The following is a 16,372-nucleotide window of genomic DNA, read 5'->3' on the forward strand; positions in this document are numbered from 1 at the left end:
AACATCAGCAGGAGAGGACTCTTTAAAGTAGAGACACTACATACTGATATACACCTGAACATCAGCAGGAGAGGACTCTTTAAAGTAGAGACACTACATACTGATATACACCTGAACATCAGCAGGAGAGGACTCTTTAAAGTAGAGACACTACATACTGATATACACCTGAACATCAGCAGGAGAGGACTCTTTAAAGTAGAGACACTACACACTGATATACACCTGAACATCAGCAGGAGAGGACTCTTTAAAGTAGAGACACTACATACTGATATACACCTGAACATCAGCAGGAGAGGACTCTTTAAAGTAGAGACACTACATACTGATATACACCTGAACATCAGCAGGAGAGGACTCTTTAAAGTAGAGACGCTACATACTGATATACACCTGAACATCAGCAGGAGAGGACTCTTTAAAGTAGAGACACTACATACTGATATACACCTGAACATCAGCAGGAGAGGACTCTTTAAAGTAGAGACTCTACATACTGATATACACCTGAACATCAGCAGGAGAGGACTCTTTAAAGTAGAGACACTACATACTGATATACACCTGAACATCAGCAGGAGAGGACTCTTTAAAGTAGAGACACTACATACTGATATACACCTGAACATCAGCAGGAGAGGACTCTTTAAAGTAGAGACACTACATACTGATATACACCTGAACATCAGCAGGAGAGGACTCTTTAAAGTAGAGACACTACATACTGATATACACCTGAACATCAGCAGGAGAGGACTCTTTAAAGTAGAGACACTACATACTGATATACACCTGAACATCAGCAGGAGAGGACTCTTTAAAGTAGAGACTCTACATACTGATATACACCTGAACATCAGCAGGAGAGGACTCTTTAAAGTAGAGACACTACATACTGATATACACCTGAACATCAGCAGGAAAGGACTCTTTAAAGTAGAGACTCTACATACTGATATACACCTGAACATCAGCAGGAAAGGACTCTTTAAAGTAGAGACTCTACATACTGATATACACCTGAACATCAGCAGGAAAGGACTCTTTAAAGTAGAGACACTACATACTGATATACACCTGAACATCAGCAGGAAAGGACTCTTTAAAGTAGAGACACTACATACTGATATACACCTGAACATCAGCAGGAGAGGACTCTTTAAAGTAGAGACACTACATACTGATATACACCTGAACATCAGCAGGAGAGGACTCTTTAAAGTAGAGACACTACATACTGATATACACCTGAACATCAGCAGGAAAGGACTCTTTAAAGTAGAGACTCTACATACTGATATACACCTGAACATCAGCAGGAAAGGACTCTTTAAAGTAGAGACACTACATACTGATATACACCTGAACATCAGCAGGAGAGGACTCTTTAAAGTAGAGACTCTACATACTGATATACACCTGAACATCAGCAGGAGAGGACTCTTTAAAGTAGAGACTCTACATACTGATATACACCTGAACATCAGCAGGAGAGGACTCTTTAAAGTAGAGACTCTACATACTGATATACACCTGAACATCAGCAGGAGAGGACTCTTTAAAGTAGAGACTCTACATACTGATATACACCTGAACATCAGCAGGAGAGGACTCTTTAAAGTAGAGACTCTACATACTGATATACACCTGAACATCAGCAGGAGAGGACTCTTTAAAGTAGAGACGCTACATACTGATATACACCTGAACATCAGCAGGAGAGGACTCTTTAAAGTAGAGACTCTACATACTGATATACACCTGAACATCAGCAGGAGAGGACTCTTTAAAGTAGAGACTCTACATACTGATATACACCTGAACATCAGCAGGAGAGGACTCTTTAAAGTAGAGACACTACATACTGATATACACCTGAACATCAGCAGGAGAGGACTCTTTAAAGTAGAGACTCTACATACTGATATACACCTGAACATCAGCAGGAGAGGACTCTTTAAAGTAGAGACACTACATACTGATATACACCTGAACATCAGCAGGAGAGGACTCTTTAAAGTAGAGACGCTACATACTGATATACACCTGAACATCAGCAGGAGAGGACTCTTTAAAGTAGAGACACTACATACTGATATACACCTGAACATCAGCAGGAGAGGACTCTTTAAAGTAGAGACGCTACATACTGATATACACCTGAACATCAGCAGGAGAGGACTCTTTAAAGTAGAGACTCTACATACTGATATACACCTGAACATCAGCAGGAGAGGACTCTTTAAAGTAGAGACGCTACATACTGATATACACCTGAACATCAGCAGGAGAGGACTCTTTAAAGTAGAGACGCTACATACTGATATACACCTGAACATCAGCAGGAGAGGACTCTTTAAAGTAGAGACTCTACATACTGATATACACCTGAACATCAGCAGGAGAGGACTCTTTAAAGTAGAGACACTACATACTGATATACACCTGAACATCAGCAGGAGAGGACTCTTTAAAGTAGAGACGCTACATACTGATATACACCTGAACATCAGCAGGAGAGGACTCTTTAAAGTAGAGACACTACATACTGATATACACCTGAACATCAGCAGGAGAGGACTCTTTAAAGTAGAGACACTACATACTGATATACACCTGAACATCAGCAGGAGAGGACTCTTTAAAGTAGAGACACTACATACTGATATACACCTGAACATCAGCAGGAGAGGACTCTTTAAAGTAGAGACTCTACATACTGATATACACCTGAACATCAGCAGGAGAGGACTAACTATGTCTTCATATATCTTTCCCCGTTTCTAATCTGCGTCAGAGGTTTACCTTTAATACATCACATGTCAGTCTATATTTGCTCGCGCTCTATGTTAATTACCTGAAGTAACTGTTGCGCGCACGAGTTGAGCGCGCGCCAGCGGCAGTTTCCAGCTGCGCTCGCGAGCCGACCGTTAGTCTCTCCTCCGGATCCGGCTCCATATCTAATCCAGGTCTCAGTCTCCCGGTCTTCCTCCGGAGTTGTAACGACTCCGGTCCTCAGCTGTTCTGTTTCCCGCTGACGGCTGCTAGAACTCCGGTTCTGACCGACCCTCTGGAACTGGTTCTCCTCCCTCTTCTCACAGTCGTTTCGCCGCTGTCCTTACTGCGCAGATGAGGCTCCCGGTTATGCTGTCGCTCCTCTGGGCTGCTGGGCTTTCTGCTGTAGCTCCGGACCGACCCGAGACTCCAGGTACCTGCGTGAAGATAGGAATACTTTAACCCTTTAAATCCAGCAGGAAAATAAAGTAACAAAAACAAGATAAAACTGAAGTAAGGGTCCTGCATTCAAAATGTTCCTCCAGTAAAAGTAGAAGTACTCAGATCTTGTAGTTGAGTAAAGTAGAAGTACTCAGATCTTGTAGTTGAGTAAAGTAGAAGTACTCAGATCTTGTACTCGAGTAAAGTAGAAGTACTCAGGTCTTGTACTTGAGTAAAGTAGAAGTACTCAGAACTTGTACTCGACTAAAGTAGAAGTACTCAGGTCTTGTGCTTGAGTAAAAGTAGAAGTACTCAGGTCTTGTGCTTGAGTAAAAGTAGAAGTACTCAGGTCTTGTGCTTGAGTAAAAGTAGAAGTACTCAGATCTTGTACTCGAGTAAAGTAGAAGTACTCAGATCTTGTACTTGAGTAAAGTAGAAGTACTCAGATCTTGTACTCGAGTAAAGTAGAAGTACTCAGGTCTTGTGCTTGAGTAAAGTAGAAGTACTCAGGTCTTGTAGCTTGAGTAAAGTAGAAGTACTCAGATCTTGTGCTTGAGTAAAGTAGAAGTACTCAGATCTTGTACTTGAGTAAAGTAGAAGTACTCAGATCTTGTACTTGAGTAAAGTAGAAGTACTCAGATCTTGTACTCGAGTAAAGTAGAAGTACTCAGGTCTTGTGCTTGAGTAAAAGTAGAAGTACTCAGGTCTTGTGCTTGAGTAAAAGTAGAAGTACTCAGGTCTTGTGCTTGAGTAAAAGTAGAAGTCCTCAGGTCTTGTACTTGAGTAAAGTAGAAGTACTCAGGTCTTGTGCTTGAGTAAAGTAGAAGTACTCAGGTCTTGTACTTGAGTAAAGTAGAAGTACTCAGGTCTTGTGCTTGAGTAAAGTAGAAGTACTCAGGCCTTGTACTTGAGTAAAGTAGAAGTACTCAGGTCTTGTGCTTGAGTAAAGTAGAAGTACTCAGGTCTTGTGCTTGAGTAAAGTAGAAGTACTCAGGTCTTGTGCTTGAGTAAAGTAGAAGTACTCAGGTCTTGTACTTGAGTAAAGTAGAAGTACTCAGGTCTGGTGCTTGAGTAAAAGTAGAAGTACTCAGGTCTTGTGCTTGAGTAAAGTAGAAGTACTCAGGTCTTGTACTTGAGTAAAGTAGAAGTACTCAGGTTTTGTACTTGAGTAAAGTAGAAGTACTCAGGTCTTGTACTTGAGTAAAGTAGAAGTACTCAGGTGTTGTACTTGAGTAAAAGTATAAGTACTCAGGTCTTGTTGAGTAAAGTAGAAGTACTCAGGTTTTGTACTTGAGTAAAAGTAGAAGTACTCAGGTCTTGTACTTGAGTAAAGTAGAAGTACTCAGGTCTTGTACTTGAGTAAAGTAGAAGTACTCAGATCTTGTTCTTGAGTAAAAGTAGAAGTACTCAGGTGTTGTACTTGAGTAAAAGTATAAGTACTCAGGTCTTGTTGTTGAGTAAAGTAGAAGTACTCAGATCTTGTGCTTGAGTAAAGTAGAAGTACTCAGATCTTGTACTTGAGTAAAGTAGAAGTACTCAGATCTTGTACTTGAGTAAAGTAGAAGTACTCAGGTCTTGTACTTGAGTAAAGTAGAAGTACTCAGATCTTGTACTTGAGTAAAGTAGAAGTACTCAGATCTTGTACTTGAGTAAAGTAGAAGTACTCAGATCTTGTACTTGAGTAAAGTAGAAGTACCAGAGTGTAGGAATACTCTGTCACAGTAAAAGTCCTGCATTCAAAATGTTCCTCCAGTAAAAGTAGAAAGTATTCTCATGGACTCAAAATGCCGAGTCATGTCAGGGTTTAGGACTCATAATGCCGAGTCATGTCAGGGTTTAGGACTCATAATGCCGAGTCATGTCAGGGTTTAGGACTCATAATGCCGAGTCATGTCAGGGTTTAGGACTCATAATGCCGAGTCATGTCAGGGTTTAGGACTCATAATGCCGTGTCATATCAGGGTTTAGGACTCATAATGCCGTGTCATGTCAGGGTTTAGGACTCATAATGCCGAGTCATGTCAGGGTGCAGGACTCATAATGCCGAGTCATGTCAGGGTTTAGGACTCATAATGCCGTGTCATGTCAGGGTTTAGGACTCATAATGCCGAGTCATGTCAGGGTTTAGGACTCATAATGCCGAGTCATGTCAGGGTTTAGGACTCATAATGCCGAGTCATGTCAGGGTTTAGGACTCATAATGCCGTGTCATATCAGGGTTTAGGACTCATAATGCCGTGTCATGTCAGGGTTTAGGACTCATAATGCCGAGTCATGTCAGGGTGCAGGACTCATAATGCCGAGTCATGTCAGGGTTTAGGACTCATAATGCCGTGTCATGTCAGGGTTTAGGACTCATAATGCCGAGTCATGTCAGGGTTTAGGACTCATAATGCCGTGTCATGTCAGGGTTTAGGACTCATAATGCCGAGTCATGTCAGGGTTTAGGACTCATAATGCCGAGTCATGTCAGGGTTTAGGACTCATAATGCCGAGTCATGTCAGGGTTTAGGACTCATAATGCCGAGTCATGTCAGGGTTTAGGACTCATAATGCCGAGTCATGTCAGGGTTTAGGACTCATAATGCCGAGTCATGTCAGGGTTTAGGACTCATAATGCCGAGTCATGTCAGGGTTTAGGACTCATAATGCCGCGTCATGTCAGGGTTTAGGACTCATAATGCCGAGTCATGTCAGGGTTTAGGACTCATAATGCCGAGTCGTGAATGTGTATTTAGATCATGAATGCCTGTGTGTAAAGCCTGTACCCCCCTCCAGTGGTAGACGTGCTGAGTCTGCAGGACTCGAAGCAGAGCGTGTCGGCGGTGGAGAGTCTGTCGGCCGCTTTGAGCGCGCTCAGTGACGTCTACCTCGTCTCCACGCTGCGGCTTCCTTCCAAGCTGGGCGGCGTCCTGCTGGGCGTCTACAGCAGGCAGGACAACAGGAAGTACCTGGAGGTCGCCATCATGGGCAAGATCAATAAAGGTTAGTCCTGCCAACAGCTGAAAAAGGAGGGCTTAGGAGTGAAGGGGGATCCGTCAGGACAAGAGATACACGGCCGAGTTGAATACTGGATTCTGATTGGCTCACATTTCAGAGGTTGTTAAAACTCAATAACAGTGAAGCTCCTCCCCTCTCATCACACAGCTGAGATCCTGGCTGCAGCTGTGTGTGTGTGTGTGTGTGTGTGTGTGTGTCCACGTGTTTCCACTCCGCAGGCTCCTGCTTGTTTCTGTGGATGGAAATATTGAACTGCCGATGGTTTAACACATTTCCCCAAAGTTTAACCACGGCTGCTGACTCTGGAAACTCTGACGGCTCTGCCGGGAATCCAGAGGCACGACCAGACACTGCCCTCAGACTGTAGAGGAGCTCAAAGCTACTAAATCATATCTGCAGCATTATCACTATTATATTTATTTATCACTATTATATTTATTATCATAATTGTAATAAAAATTATTCTTATTATATGTTCAGATCTGCAGCTAGGCTCCTTCGTCCGGATAATGAGTCTTCAGCCTCATCACTATCATCTGACAGGATTTCATTAACTGAAGATAGAATGGGAGGATGAAGCCCTCTTTATTCTCACACACAGCAGAGCACACACAGTGAAATGTGTCCTCTGCATTTAACCCATCCTAGTACTAGGAGCAGTGGGCAGCTATTGTGCAGCGCCCGGGGAGCAATGGGGAGGGGGGATTGGAGGTGTCCGGTGCCTTGCTCAAGGGCACCACCGCAGGGCCTAGGAGGTGAACTGGGACCTCTCCAAGTAGCAGTCCACTTTCCATATTTCAAGTCTGTTCGGGGACTTGAACCGGCAACCCTACGATTCCCAGTCCAAGCCCCTACTGACTGAGCCACTGCTGGACTGGACTGTGTGTGTGTGTGTGTGTGTGTGTGTGTGTGTGTGTGTGTGTGTGTGTGTGTGTGTGTGTGTGTGTGTGTGTGTGTGTGTGTGTGTGTGTGTGTGTGTGTGTGTGTGTGTGTGTGTGAGACCTCTGACCCCCTGGTGAATGGGTGCACTGTGCAGCAGCTGCAGGGAGGAGCTGTAGATCAGAGCTGTGTCTGTGTGCTTCACTCAGAGTCTCCTCAGGACGGACCCCATCAAATACCAACAGCCCCCCCCCCATCTGTGTCACTGAGATACCAACTCAGTGGGGAGAGAACCCCCCCCCTCTCCTCCTTAGCATAGATTTCAAAGTGCTTTAGAGCTGTGTTGTATTGATAAGTAAACCCCCCCACCAGTGCTGGTGCGGTACGTGCGCTCGGACGGGAAGCTGCACACGGTGAACCTGCACCACGCCGCGCTGGCTGACGGGAGGACGCACTCCATCATCCTGAGGCTGGGGGGGCTGCAGAGGGACTCAATGACCGCTGAGCTCTACGTAGACTGCCGATTGGCCGACTCCAGCCAGGGCCTGCCCTCATTGGTCCCCCTGCCCCGGGAGGCGGAGCAAGTGGAGCTGAGGCACGGGCAGAAGGCCTACGCGCGCCTGCAGGTCAGACTGAGAACTGCAACATGATGACATCATCACAAACTACACACACATCACTGTTACTAATGAGTGTGTGTGTGTGTGTGTGTGTGTGTGTGTGTGTCAGGGCTCCGTAGAGTCCCTGCGTCTGGCTCTGGGGGGGTCAGTAGCTACAGCTGGAGCTCTGACTGACTGTCCTTTCCAGGGAGACGCCTCGGCATACAACTCAGGTCAGAACCCCCCCCCGCTCACAGTTTTCATGTTCATAGAGTGTGTTTTAGTCCTTACTGAGTGTCTCTGTTCCAGTGAGCGGGGAGCTGAACTCCATCCTGGGTTAGTTCACATACACACATAACACTCACTACACACACTCATCACACACCACAGCAATCATGACCCTCTGAATTCTTCCTGTCAGGTGATCACACCAAGGCTCTGATTGGTCAGCTCATCATCTTCAACCAGATCCTGGGAGAGCTGAGACAGGACATCAGAGAACAGGTGAGACAGAGAGACAGACAGGACATCAGAGAACAGGTGAGACAGAGACAGAAGGACATCAGAGAACAGGTGAGACAGGGAGACAGACAGGACACCAGAGAACAGGTGAGACAGAGAGACAGACAGGACATCAGAGAACAGGTGAGACAGGGAGACAGACAGGACATCAGAGAACAGGTGAGACAGAGAGACAGACAGGACATCTGAGAACAGGTGAGACAGAGAGACAGACAGGACATCAGAGAGATACACAGGTCATCAGAGAGACAGACAGGACATCACAGAGACAGACAGGACATCAGAGAACAGGTGAGACAGACAGACAGACAGACAGACAGGTAGTATAATACAGTGTACTCGTGTCCTCAGGTGAAGGAGATGTCTCTGATCAGAAACACCATCCTGGAGTGTCAGGTCTGTGGTGAGTCCTCCGCTGTCTGATCCAGAACCTCCGTCCCTCTGAACTGAGACAACTTTTTAATTGTGTGTGTGTGTGTGTGTGTGTGTGTGTGTGTGTGTGTGTGTGTGGGTGTGGGTGCGGGTGCGTGCGTGCGTGCGTGTGTGTGTGTGGGGGGGGTGGTGTGTGTGTGCAGGGTTCCATGAGCCTCGCTCCCGCTGCTCCCCTAACCCCTGCTTTAAGGGCGTGTCTTGCATGGAGAGCCTACATTACCCAGGATACACCTGTGGAGCCTGTCCCCCCGGGACCAGTGGCAACGGGACACACTGTCAGGACATTAACGAGGTAACACACACAACAACAAAACCCTAATCACATCTAACCCTACACTGCTCTGATTCAATCTGTGTGTGTGTGTGTGTGTGTGTGTGTGTGTGTGTGTGTGTGTCAGTGTGAGCTGCAGCCCTGCTACACCCCTGAAGCCTGTGTGAACACTGTGGGGGGGTTCACCTGTCAGCCGTGTCCTCCTGGACTGTGGGGGCGCTCGCTCGCTGGGACAGGACTGGACTACGCCAAGACACACAGACAGGTGAGACACAGACAGGTGAGACACAGACAGGTGAGAGAGCAGGGCATCACCTGACGGTCGAGAGGTAATATTCTGGAGACAGGGACAGTTGGATGCATCCAAACGTTCTCAACAAAGTACTGTCATTATGGGATGGACACAGTCCCTCCTCTGTCTCTGTGGAGCCTGTCTCTGAGCCTCGGTCCTTTCTCCAGAGCAGCTGATCAGAGCCTGTCCCTCCGGAGCCGCTCTCTCCCCTCTCTAATCCTGCTGTCTGTCTGTCCCTCAGGAGTGTGTGGATGTGGACGAGTGTGTGGATCTCCCCGACGCCTGTGTGTCCAACTCTGTGTGCATCAACACCGTGGTGAGTTCAGGGTCCCTGTGTGATGTGGTGAGTTCAGGGTCCCTGTGTGATGTGGTGAGTTCAGGGTCCCTGTGTAATGTGTCTGACGGCGAGTTCAGGGTCCTTGTGGTGATTTCAGATTCCCTGTGGTGAGTTCAGGGTCCCTGTGGTGAGTTCAGGGTCCCTGTTTAATGTGTCTGACGGCGTGTTCAGGGTCCCTGTGTGATGTGGTGAGTTCAGGGTCCCTGTGTGATGTGGTGAGTTCAGGGTCCCTGTGTAATGTGTCTGACGGCGAGTTCAGGGTCCTTGTGGTGATTTCAGATTCCCTGTGGTGAGTTCAGGGTCCCTGTGGTGAGTTCAGGGTCCCTGTTTAATGTGTCTGACGGCGTGTTCAGGGTCCCTGTGTGATGTGGTGAGTTCAGGGTCCCTGTGTGATGTGGTGAGTTCAGGGTCCCTGTGGTGATTTCAGGGTCCCTGTGGTGAGTTCAGGGTCCCTATGGTGATTTCAGGGTCCCTTTGGTGAGTTCAGGGTCCCTGTGGTGAGTTCAGGGTCTCTGTGGTGATTTTAGGGTCCCTTTGGTGAGTTCAGGGTCCCTGTGGTGAGTTCAGGGTCCCTGTGGTGAGTTCAGGGTCCCTGTGGTGATTTCAGGGTCCCTTTGGTGAGTTCAGGGTCCCTGTGGTGAGTTCAGGGTCTCTGTGGTGATTTTAGGGTCCCTTTGGTGAGTTCAGGGTCCCTGTGGTGAGTTCAGGGTCCCTGTGGTGAGTTCAGGGTCCCTGTTTGTCATGATGAGTTCAGGGTCCTCTCTCTCTCAGGGCTCGTACAGGTGTGGGGGCTGTAAACCTGGTTTTCTTGGTAACCAGTCGTCGGGCTGCTTCCCCAGGATGTCGTGTGCGGCGCTGACCTTTAACCCCTGCGACACCAACGCCCACTGCATCATGGAGAGGAGCGGGGGGGTGGCCTGCAGGGTGAGACTCTGATGCATCACTCCTTTAATTCATCTAAGCACGATTTACTTCAGACTCACATTAGTTCACTTTTTTAAAATAAATGAATAACTTCATTTTTTCCCGTTTCCTTAGAATGAGACTTTTTGTTGTTCACACTTTAAGATTTGACCTTTTTTCAGACTGAACTTTTTGACTTTATTGAAAAGATATTAATCTCAGGTTTCATGTGTGTGTGTGTGTGTGTGTGTGTGTGTGTGTGTGTGTGTGTGTGTGTGTGTGTGTGTGTGCAGTGTAACATCGGCTGGGCAGGTAATGGGAACACCTGTGGAACAGACACAGATATTGATGGATATCCGGACCGCTCTCTGCCCTGCATCGACAACCACAAACACTGCAAGCAGGTCAGAGTCTTCCTCATCCTCTTCATCGTGTTCCAAACACACAGCATGCGTTACAAGTTCACAGATACCCCCCAAAGACCTGAAACAGGTCATGTGACTCTTGTCCTTCTGCTGGGGCTGAAGATTCTCCTCCTCAGCAGCAGGGGGTGCTCTGAGTCCATGGAAACACAGCAGGGAGCCTCTAACTGACTCATGTGAGGCAGTGTGTTGATGGTATATATAAATCCGCTTTCTAAACTTTAGGGGAAAGCCCCCCCTGTATGAGAACCAGAGCGCACATATCATGCAGCACTGATCAACCAATCAGAAATCCTTTATTATCCTTACAAATCTACCCAGTTACAGCACAGAGACAATACTGACGGAGAACCAATAAAAACAAAATATCTGCAAATTGAAGACTGACTTATTTGATAGGGACGATGCAATTTAACATAGTTCAAATACAAAGCCTGAAAACTCTGAGAGTTTATAGCTATTGCTCATTTTCAACTCTTGTCCCTAGTTGGGCTTTTACATGTGCGGTGTAGTTAGTATAAGTGTAAGTATATTATGCAGTGTTGTTACAGCATTGGTGTTACAGGAGGTGGTGCAAGATGAGTGTGTAGCCAGAATGTAAACATAAACAACAACAATGCCGATCAGGGCCCTCTTCATGTGGCCCTGATCGGCTCCTTTTAAAGATTCTGTTGTCTCCCAATGTCTCTTTTTCTTTTGACTTTTTTTTCAAACTTCAGATTTATTTTTCAAATTTGAATTTCCATCTATGTCTCCAAAATGATCACTTTTTCCTAAAAATTCTGCCTTTTTTGACCCAAATGTTAAATAACACCGACATAGAATCCTGTTGGACCACAGGAGTCTGACACCTATAAAACCTGCTGCTGATTGGCTGTGAGTGACCATGTGTCTGTCCTCAGGATAACTGTGTGTCCACACCGAACTCGGGTCAGGAGGACGCCGACAACGATGGGATCGGAGACCAGTGTGACGAGGACGCTGACGGAGACGGCATCAAGAACGTGGAGGTGTGTGTGTGTGTGTGTGTGTGTGTGTTTTATATGTCCATAATGTATATATTTATATCTTAATGTGCTGCAGGATAACTGCCGGCTGGTCCCCAACAAAGACCAGCAGAACTCGGACAGCGATTCGTTCGGAGACGCCTGTGATAACTGTCCCAACGTCCCCAACACCGAGCAGAAGGACACGGACAGCAACGGGCAGGGAGACGCCTGCGACCAGGACATCGACGGGGACGGTGAGACACCCTGAGACTGTGTGTGTGTGTGTGTGTGTGTGTGTGTGTGTGTGTGTGTGTGTGTGTGTGTGTGTGAACCCTTAACTGAGACTTAAGGGCACACCTGGACTTTAGGGCTTAAAGGATTAAAGGCTTTTCATCTGTATTCTGTAGAGAAACCCTAACTGTGTGTGTGTGTGTGTGTGTGTGTGTGTGTGTGTGTGTGTGTGTGTGTGTGTGTGTGTGTGTGTGTGTGTGTGTGTGTGTGTGTGTGTGTGTGTGTGTGTGTGTGTGTGTGTGTGTGTGTGTGTGTGTGCAGGTATTCCTAACGTCCTGGATAACTGTCCGAAGGTCCCGAACCCGATGCAGACAGACAGAGACAGAGACGGAGTGGGAGACGCCTGCGACAGCTGCCCTGAACTCAGCAACCCCACACAGGTGAGGAGACAGGCACAAACACACACACACACACACACACACACAGGTGAGACAGGTACAGACACACAGGTGAGACAGAAACACACACAGGTGAGATAGGAAGAACACCTGGCTGATGCATTCCCCTTTATAATGAACCAAAGGTCAGAGGTCACCCAGTTTTTCTTTTTCAGACCGATGTCGACAACGACCTGGTGGGGGACGTGTGTGACACCAACCAGGACATGTACGTACACACACACACACACACACACACACACACACACACACACACACACACACACACACACTGTGATAGGATAAGGGGTGGGACATCTCTAAGTGGCTGACTAATCACTACAGAGCCGGCCAGCTCAGTAAGAGCAGACTGGCTGTGGTTTCAGACGGGGGGTGAGCGTGCTGTGTCTCCGAGGTAATGGTTCCTGTCATAAAGTCCTGGACTGTCTCTCTGCAGGGACGGGGACGGTCTGCAGGACAGCAGGGACAACTGTCCCGACCTGCCCAACAGCTCACAGCTGGACTCGGACAACGACGGCCTCGGAGATGCCTGCGACCACGACGACGACAACGACGGCGTCCTGGACGACTACGACAACTGCCGACTCGTCGTCAACCCCAATCAGAAGGACTCCGACAGTAACACACACACACACACACACACACACACACACACACACACACACACACACACACACACACACACACACACACACACACACACACACACACACACACACACACACACACACAGCTGTAGCTGTAGTGTTCTGATGCTTCATAGTATCTGAGTCATGCAGATGTAAAGCCTCTGCATGTTCTTCAGGGTTCCTCTTTGGAGTTCAGCTTGTTCTCTGTTGGAGTTCAACCCTCAGTAACACTCACTCTCACCTGTCCCCCCCTCAGTGAACGGGGTGGGGGATGTGTGTGAGGACGACTTTGATAACGACTCAGTGTTGGACCTTGTGGACGTTTGTCCTGAGAGTGCTGAGGTCACGCTGACCGACTTCAGAGCCTATCAGACGGTGATCCTGGACCCCGAGGGCGACGCCCAGATCGACCCCACCTGGGTGGTGCTCAACCAGGTGAGTGTGTTCCTAAGGTGTGTGGCTGAAGTCATGTGACCCTGCTCTGACCCGTGGTCTTTCCTCAGGGGATGGAGATTGTGCAGACGATGAACAGTGACCCGGGCCTCGCTGTGGGTGGGTGACTTTGATCATATAGAATGATTCCCTCAGAGCAGACCCCCCCTGACACCCCCGTCTCTGCAGGCTACACGGCCTTCAACGGCGTGGACTTCGAGGGAACGTTCCACGTGAACACTGTGACGGACGACGACTATGCCGGCTTCATCTTCGGGTACCAGGACTCGTCCAGCTTCTACGTAGTGATGTGGAAGCAGACGGAGCAGACGTACTGGCAGTCGCTGCCCTTCAGAGCGGCTGCGCAGCCGGCCCTGCAGCTCAAGGTACACGAAGCTCCACCCCACCTCAGGGGGGCCGGTACTGACCTGTCTGACAGCTGTGTGTGTGTGTGTGTGTGTGTGTGTGTGTGTGTGTGTGTGTGTGTGTGTGTGTGTGTGTGTGTGTGTGTGTGTGTGTGTGTGTGTGTCTGTCTGTCTGTCTGTCTGTGTGTCTGTCTGTCTGTCTGTCTGTCTGTCTGTCTGTCTGTCTGTCTGTCTGTCTGTCTGTCTGTCTGTCTGTCTGTCTGTCTGTCTGTCTGTCTGTCTGTCTGTCTGTCTGTCTGTCTGTGTAGGCAGTGAAGTCACGCACGGGCCCTGGGGAGTTCCTGAGGAACGCTCTCTGGCACACGGGGGACACGACGGGGGAGGTGAAGCTGCTCTGGAAGGATCCCAGGAACCAGGGCTGGAGGGACAAGACCTCGTACCGCTGGAGTATCACCCACCGGCCCCAGGTGGGATACATCAGGTGAGATCATCAGGCTATCTGTCTGTCTGTCTGTTGTCTCTCTACCTGTCTCTCTACCTGTCTGTCTGTCTGTCTGTCTGACCTCTGTCCCTGTCTCAGGCTCCGGCTGTTTGAGGGGACGGAGATGGTGGCGGACTCTGGAGTAGTGATCGACACCACGATGCGAGGAGGCCGTCTCGGCGTCTTCTGCTTCTCTCAGGAAAACATCATCTGGTCCAACCTGCGCTACAGGTGCAACGGTACGACCTCTGACCCCGGACACATGACCCCAAAGGACGGCTCGTGTTTAATGTCCCTGTTTAATATCCGTGATGTCCTGTGATTTCAGACACGGTGCCTGAAGACTTCCAGATCCACCGCAAACAGTTTCTGATGCACATCCAGGTGTGAGAGGACTGCTGGAGGGGGGGGGGGGGGACTCATTCTATTCAGTCAGATTAAAAAAGGTCTGCAGATTTGAGACGTTACTGAAAGAGCGTTTGTGATTGCTCCGTTCTCTTTCATCCCCGACATATTCTTTTTTACGCGTCATTTTACAACTGTAACATTTTAACCATCAGGCGGGAAAAAAGGATATCTTCCAAAGATCCTGTTCGTAATGACGGAGACTATCCAGACTGAATCTGAAATCTTTCACAGCTTTCCCCCGACTCAGTATACTCTTATTATTTCACCCCTAAGGGCCGCTAACTGTCAGAGATATTTCACATGTACCTGATGTTCGGGAGAAGCAAACACTGCTGAGTAGCGCTAAGCTAACGAGAAGCTAACGAGACGCTAATGGATGTCGGAAGTGGAGTAATGCTTTAAATGTTTCTGTGTTTTTTAAATGTACATATCTTTGTTGAAATAAACTCCTGTCCGTGACTTTTCCTAAAACCTTGGCTTTGTTTTTCATCACTTGATACCCCAATAACGCTGGACTTACTTAGCTTAGCGTGTTAGCATGCTAGCTGCTTCTCCTGCATGTATTCAGTCTCAATGAAGCTACATTATTAAATGTCATCACATAGTGTTGCAGGGTGCGGCCCCCGGGCCGGGGGGGCCAAGACGAGTGCAATATTACAAGACGCATATATTTACTTTAAATATCAGAACACCAAGCCAGGGGAATCTGGCTTGATGACGTTGCTCCATTTCAGAATCACCTGAGATTAATGTCAGATTATTAAAAATAATAGTTTTTTTCTCTGATTTTTTAAAAATACTTTCTTATTTGTTTTCTGAAAATCTCAGATATTTGACTTTTTTCTCAGAATTCTGGAAAAATAATACTTTTTTTCCAGTTGTTTTAGATTTTACTTTGAAAAACCAAATTTTATTTCAGATTTTTTTTATTCGGAGATTTCTAAAATAAAAATCAATTCATAAAAAATATATATAATTTTTGGAAGGATTCTGAAAAATAATAAAGTTATTCTGTATTTCAGGATTCAGATTTTTACTAAAGAGTAGGGAACTTCTAAATCGTACCCGAGTACAGAACGGAATTTACTTTATGAGTTTAAAAAATATCAAGAAACAGCGATACATTTATTTATGTTCTTTTAGAGTAAAAATCAGTATCCTGACTGGCTGCATCACCGCCTGGGATGGCAGTTGCACCGCCCTCAACCGTAGACTCTACAGATGGTGGTGAAAACTGCTCAGCACATCACCAGGACGGAGCTGCCATCCATGGGGGACCTCTACACCCAGCGGTGTAGGAAGAAGGCCGGTAGGATATTAAAGGACCCCCATCACCCCAGCAACAATCTGTTCTGTCTGCTGCCGTCTGGCAGACGGTACCGCAGCATCCGGACCAAGACCACCAGACTCAGAGACAGTTTTATACCACAGACTATAAGACTACTGAACTCCTGAGCTCTGTGAATGTCTACTCACATCTGTTTATAGTACACACACACACAC

General features: G+C 47.3%; 1 protein-coding gene across 2 annotated transcripts; it reads left to right on the forward strand.

Moving 5' to 3' along the window:
• The first annotated feature begins 2,896 nt into the window (after positions 1–2,896).
• thbs3a (thrombospondin 3a) lies at positions 2,897–15,340 on the forward strand. Of its 2 annotated transcripts, XM_063880747.1 has the most exons (23): positions 2,897–3,211; positions 5,998–6,204; positions 7,471–7,724; positions 7,828–7,930; positions 8,007–8,033; positions 8,119–8,201; positions 8,571–8,622; positions 8,795–8,943; positions 9,050–9,187; positions 9,456–9,530; positions 10,323–10,475; positions 10,748–10,858; positions 11,779–11,886; positions 11,960–12,119; positions 12,418–12,536; positions 12,710–12,762; positions 12,991–13,172; positions 13,440–13,618; positions 13,687–13,735; positions 13,805–14,001; positions 14,289–14,461; positions 14,561–14,700; positions 14,790–15,340. In XM_063880747.1, the coding sequence occupies exons 1-23, from the start codon at positions 3,133–3,135 to the stop codon at positions 14,849–14,851; spliced, it is 2,853 nt and encodes a 950-aa protein (XP_063736817.1). In that variant the 5' UTR covers positions 2,897–3,132; the 3' UTR covers positions 14,852–15,340. The 2 variants fall into 2 exon arrangements, with proteins under 2 accessions (XP_063736817.1, XP_063736819.1); XM_063880749.1 differs by lacking the exons at positions 2,897–3,211; positions 5,998–6,204; positions 7,471–7,724; ... (1 more) ...; positions 8,007–8,033; positions 8,119–8,201 and adding an exon at positions 8,496–8,510.
• The last annotated feature ends 1,032 nt before the right edge of the window (positions 15,341–16,372 follow it).

Source organism: Eleginops maclovinus, chromosome 4 (genome assembly GCF_036324505.1).
Source record: "Eleginops maclovinus isolate JMC-PN-2008 ecotype Puerto Natales chromosome 4, JC_Emac_rtc_rv5, whole genome shotgun sequence".
Taxonomy (NCBI): Eukaryota; Metazoa; Chordata; class Actinopteri; order Perciformes; family Eleginopidae; genus Eleginops; species Eleginops maclovinus.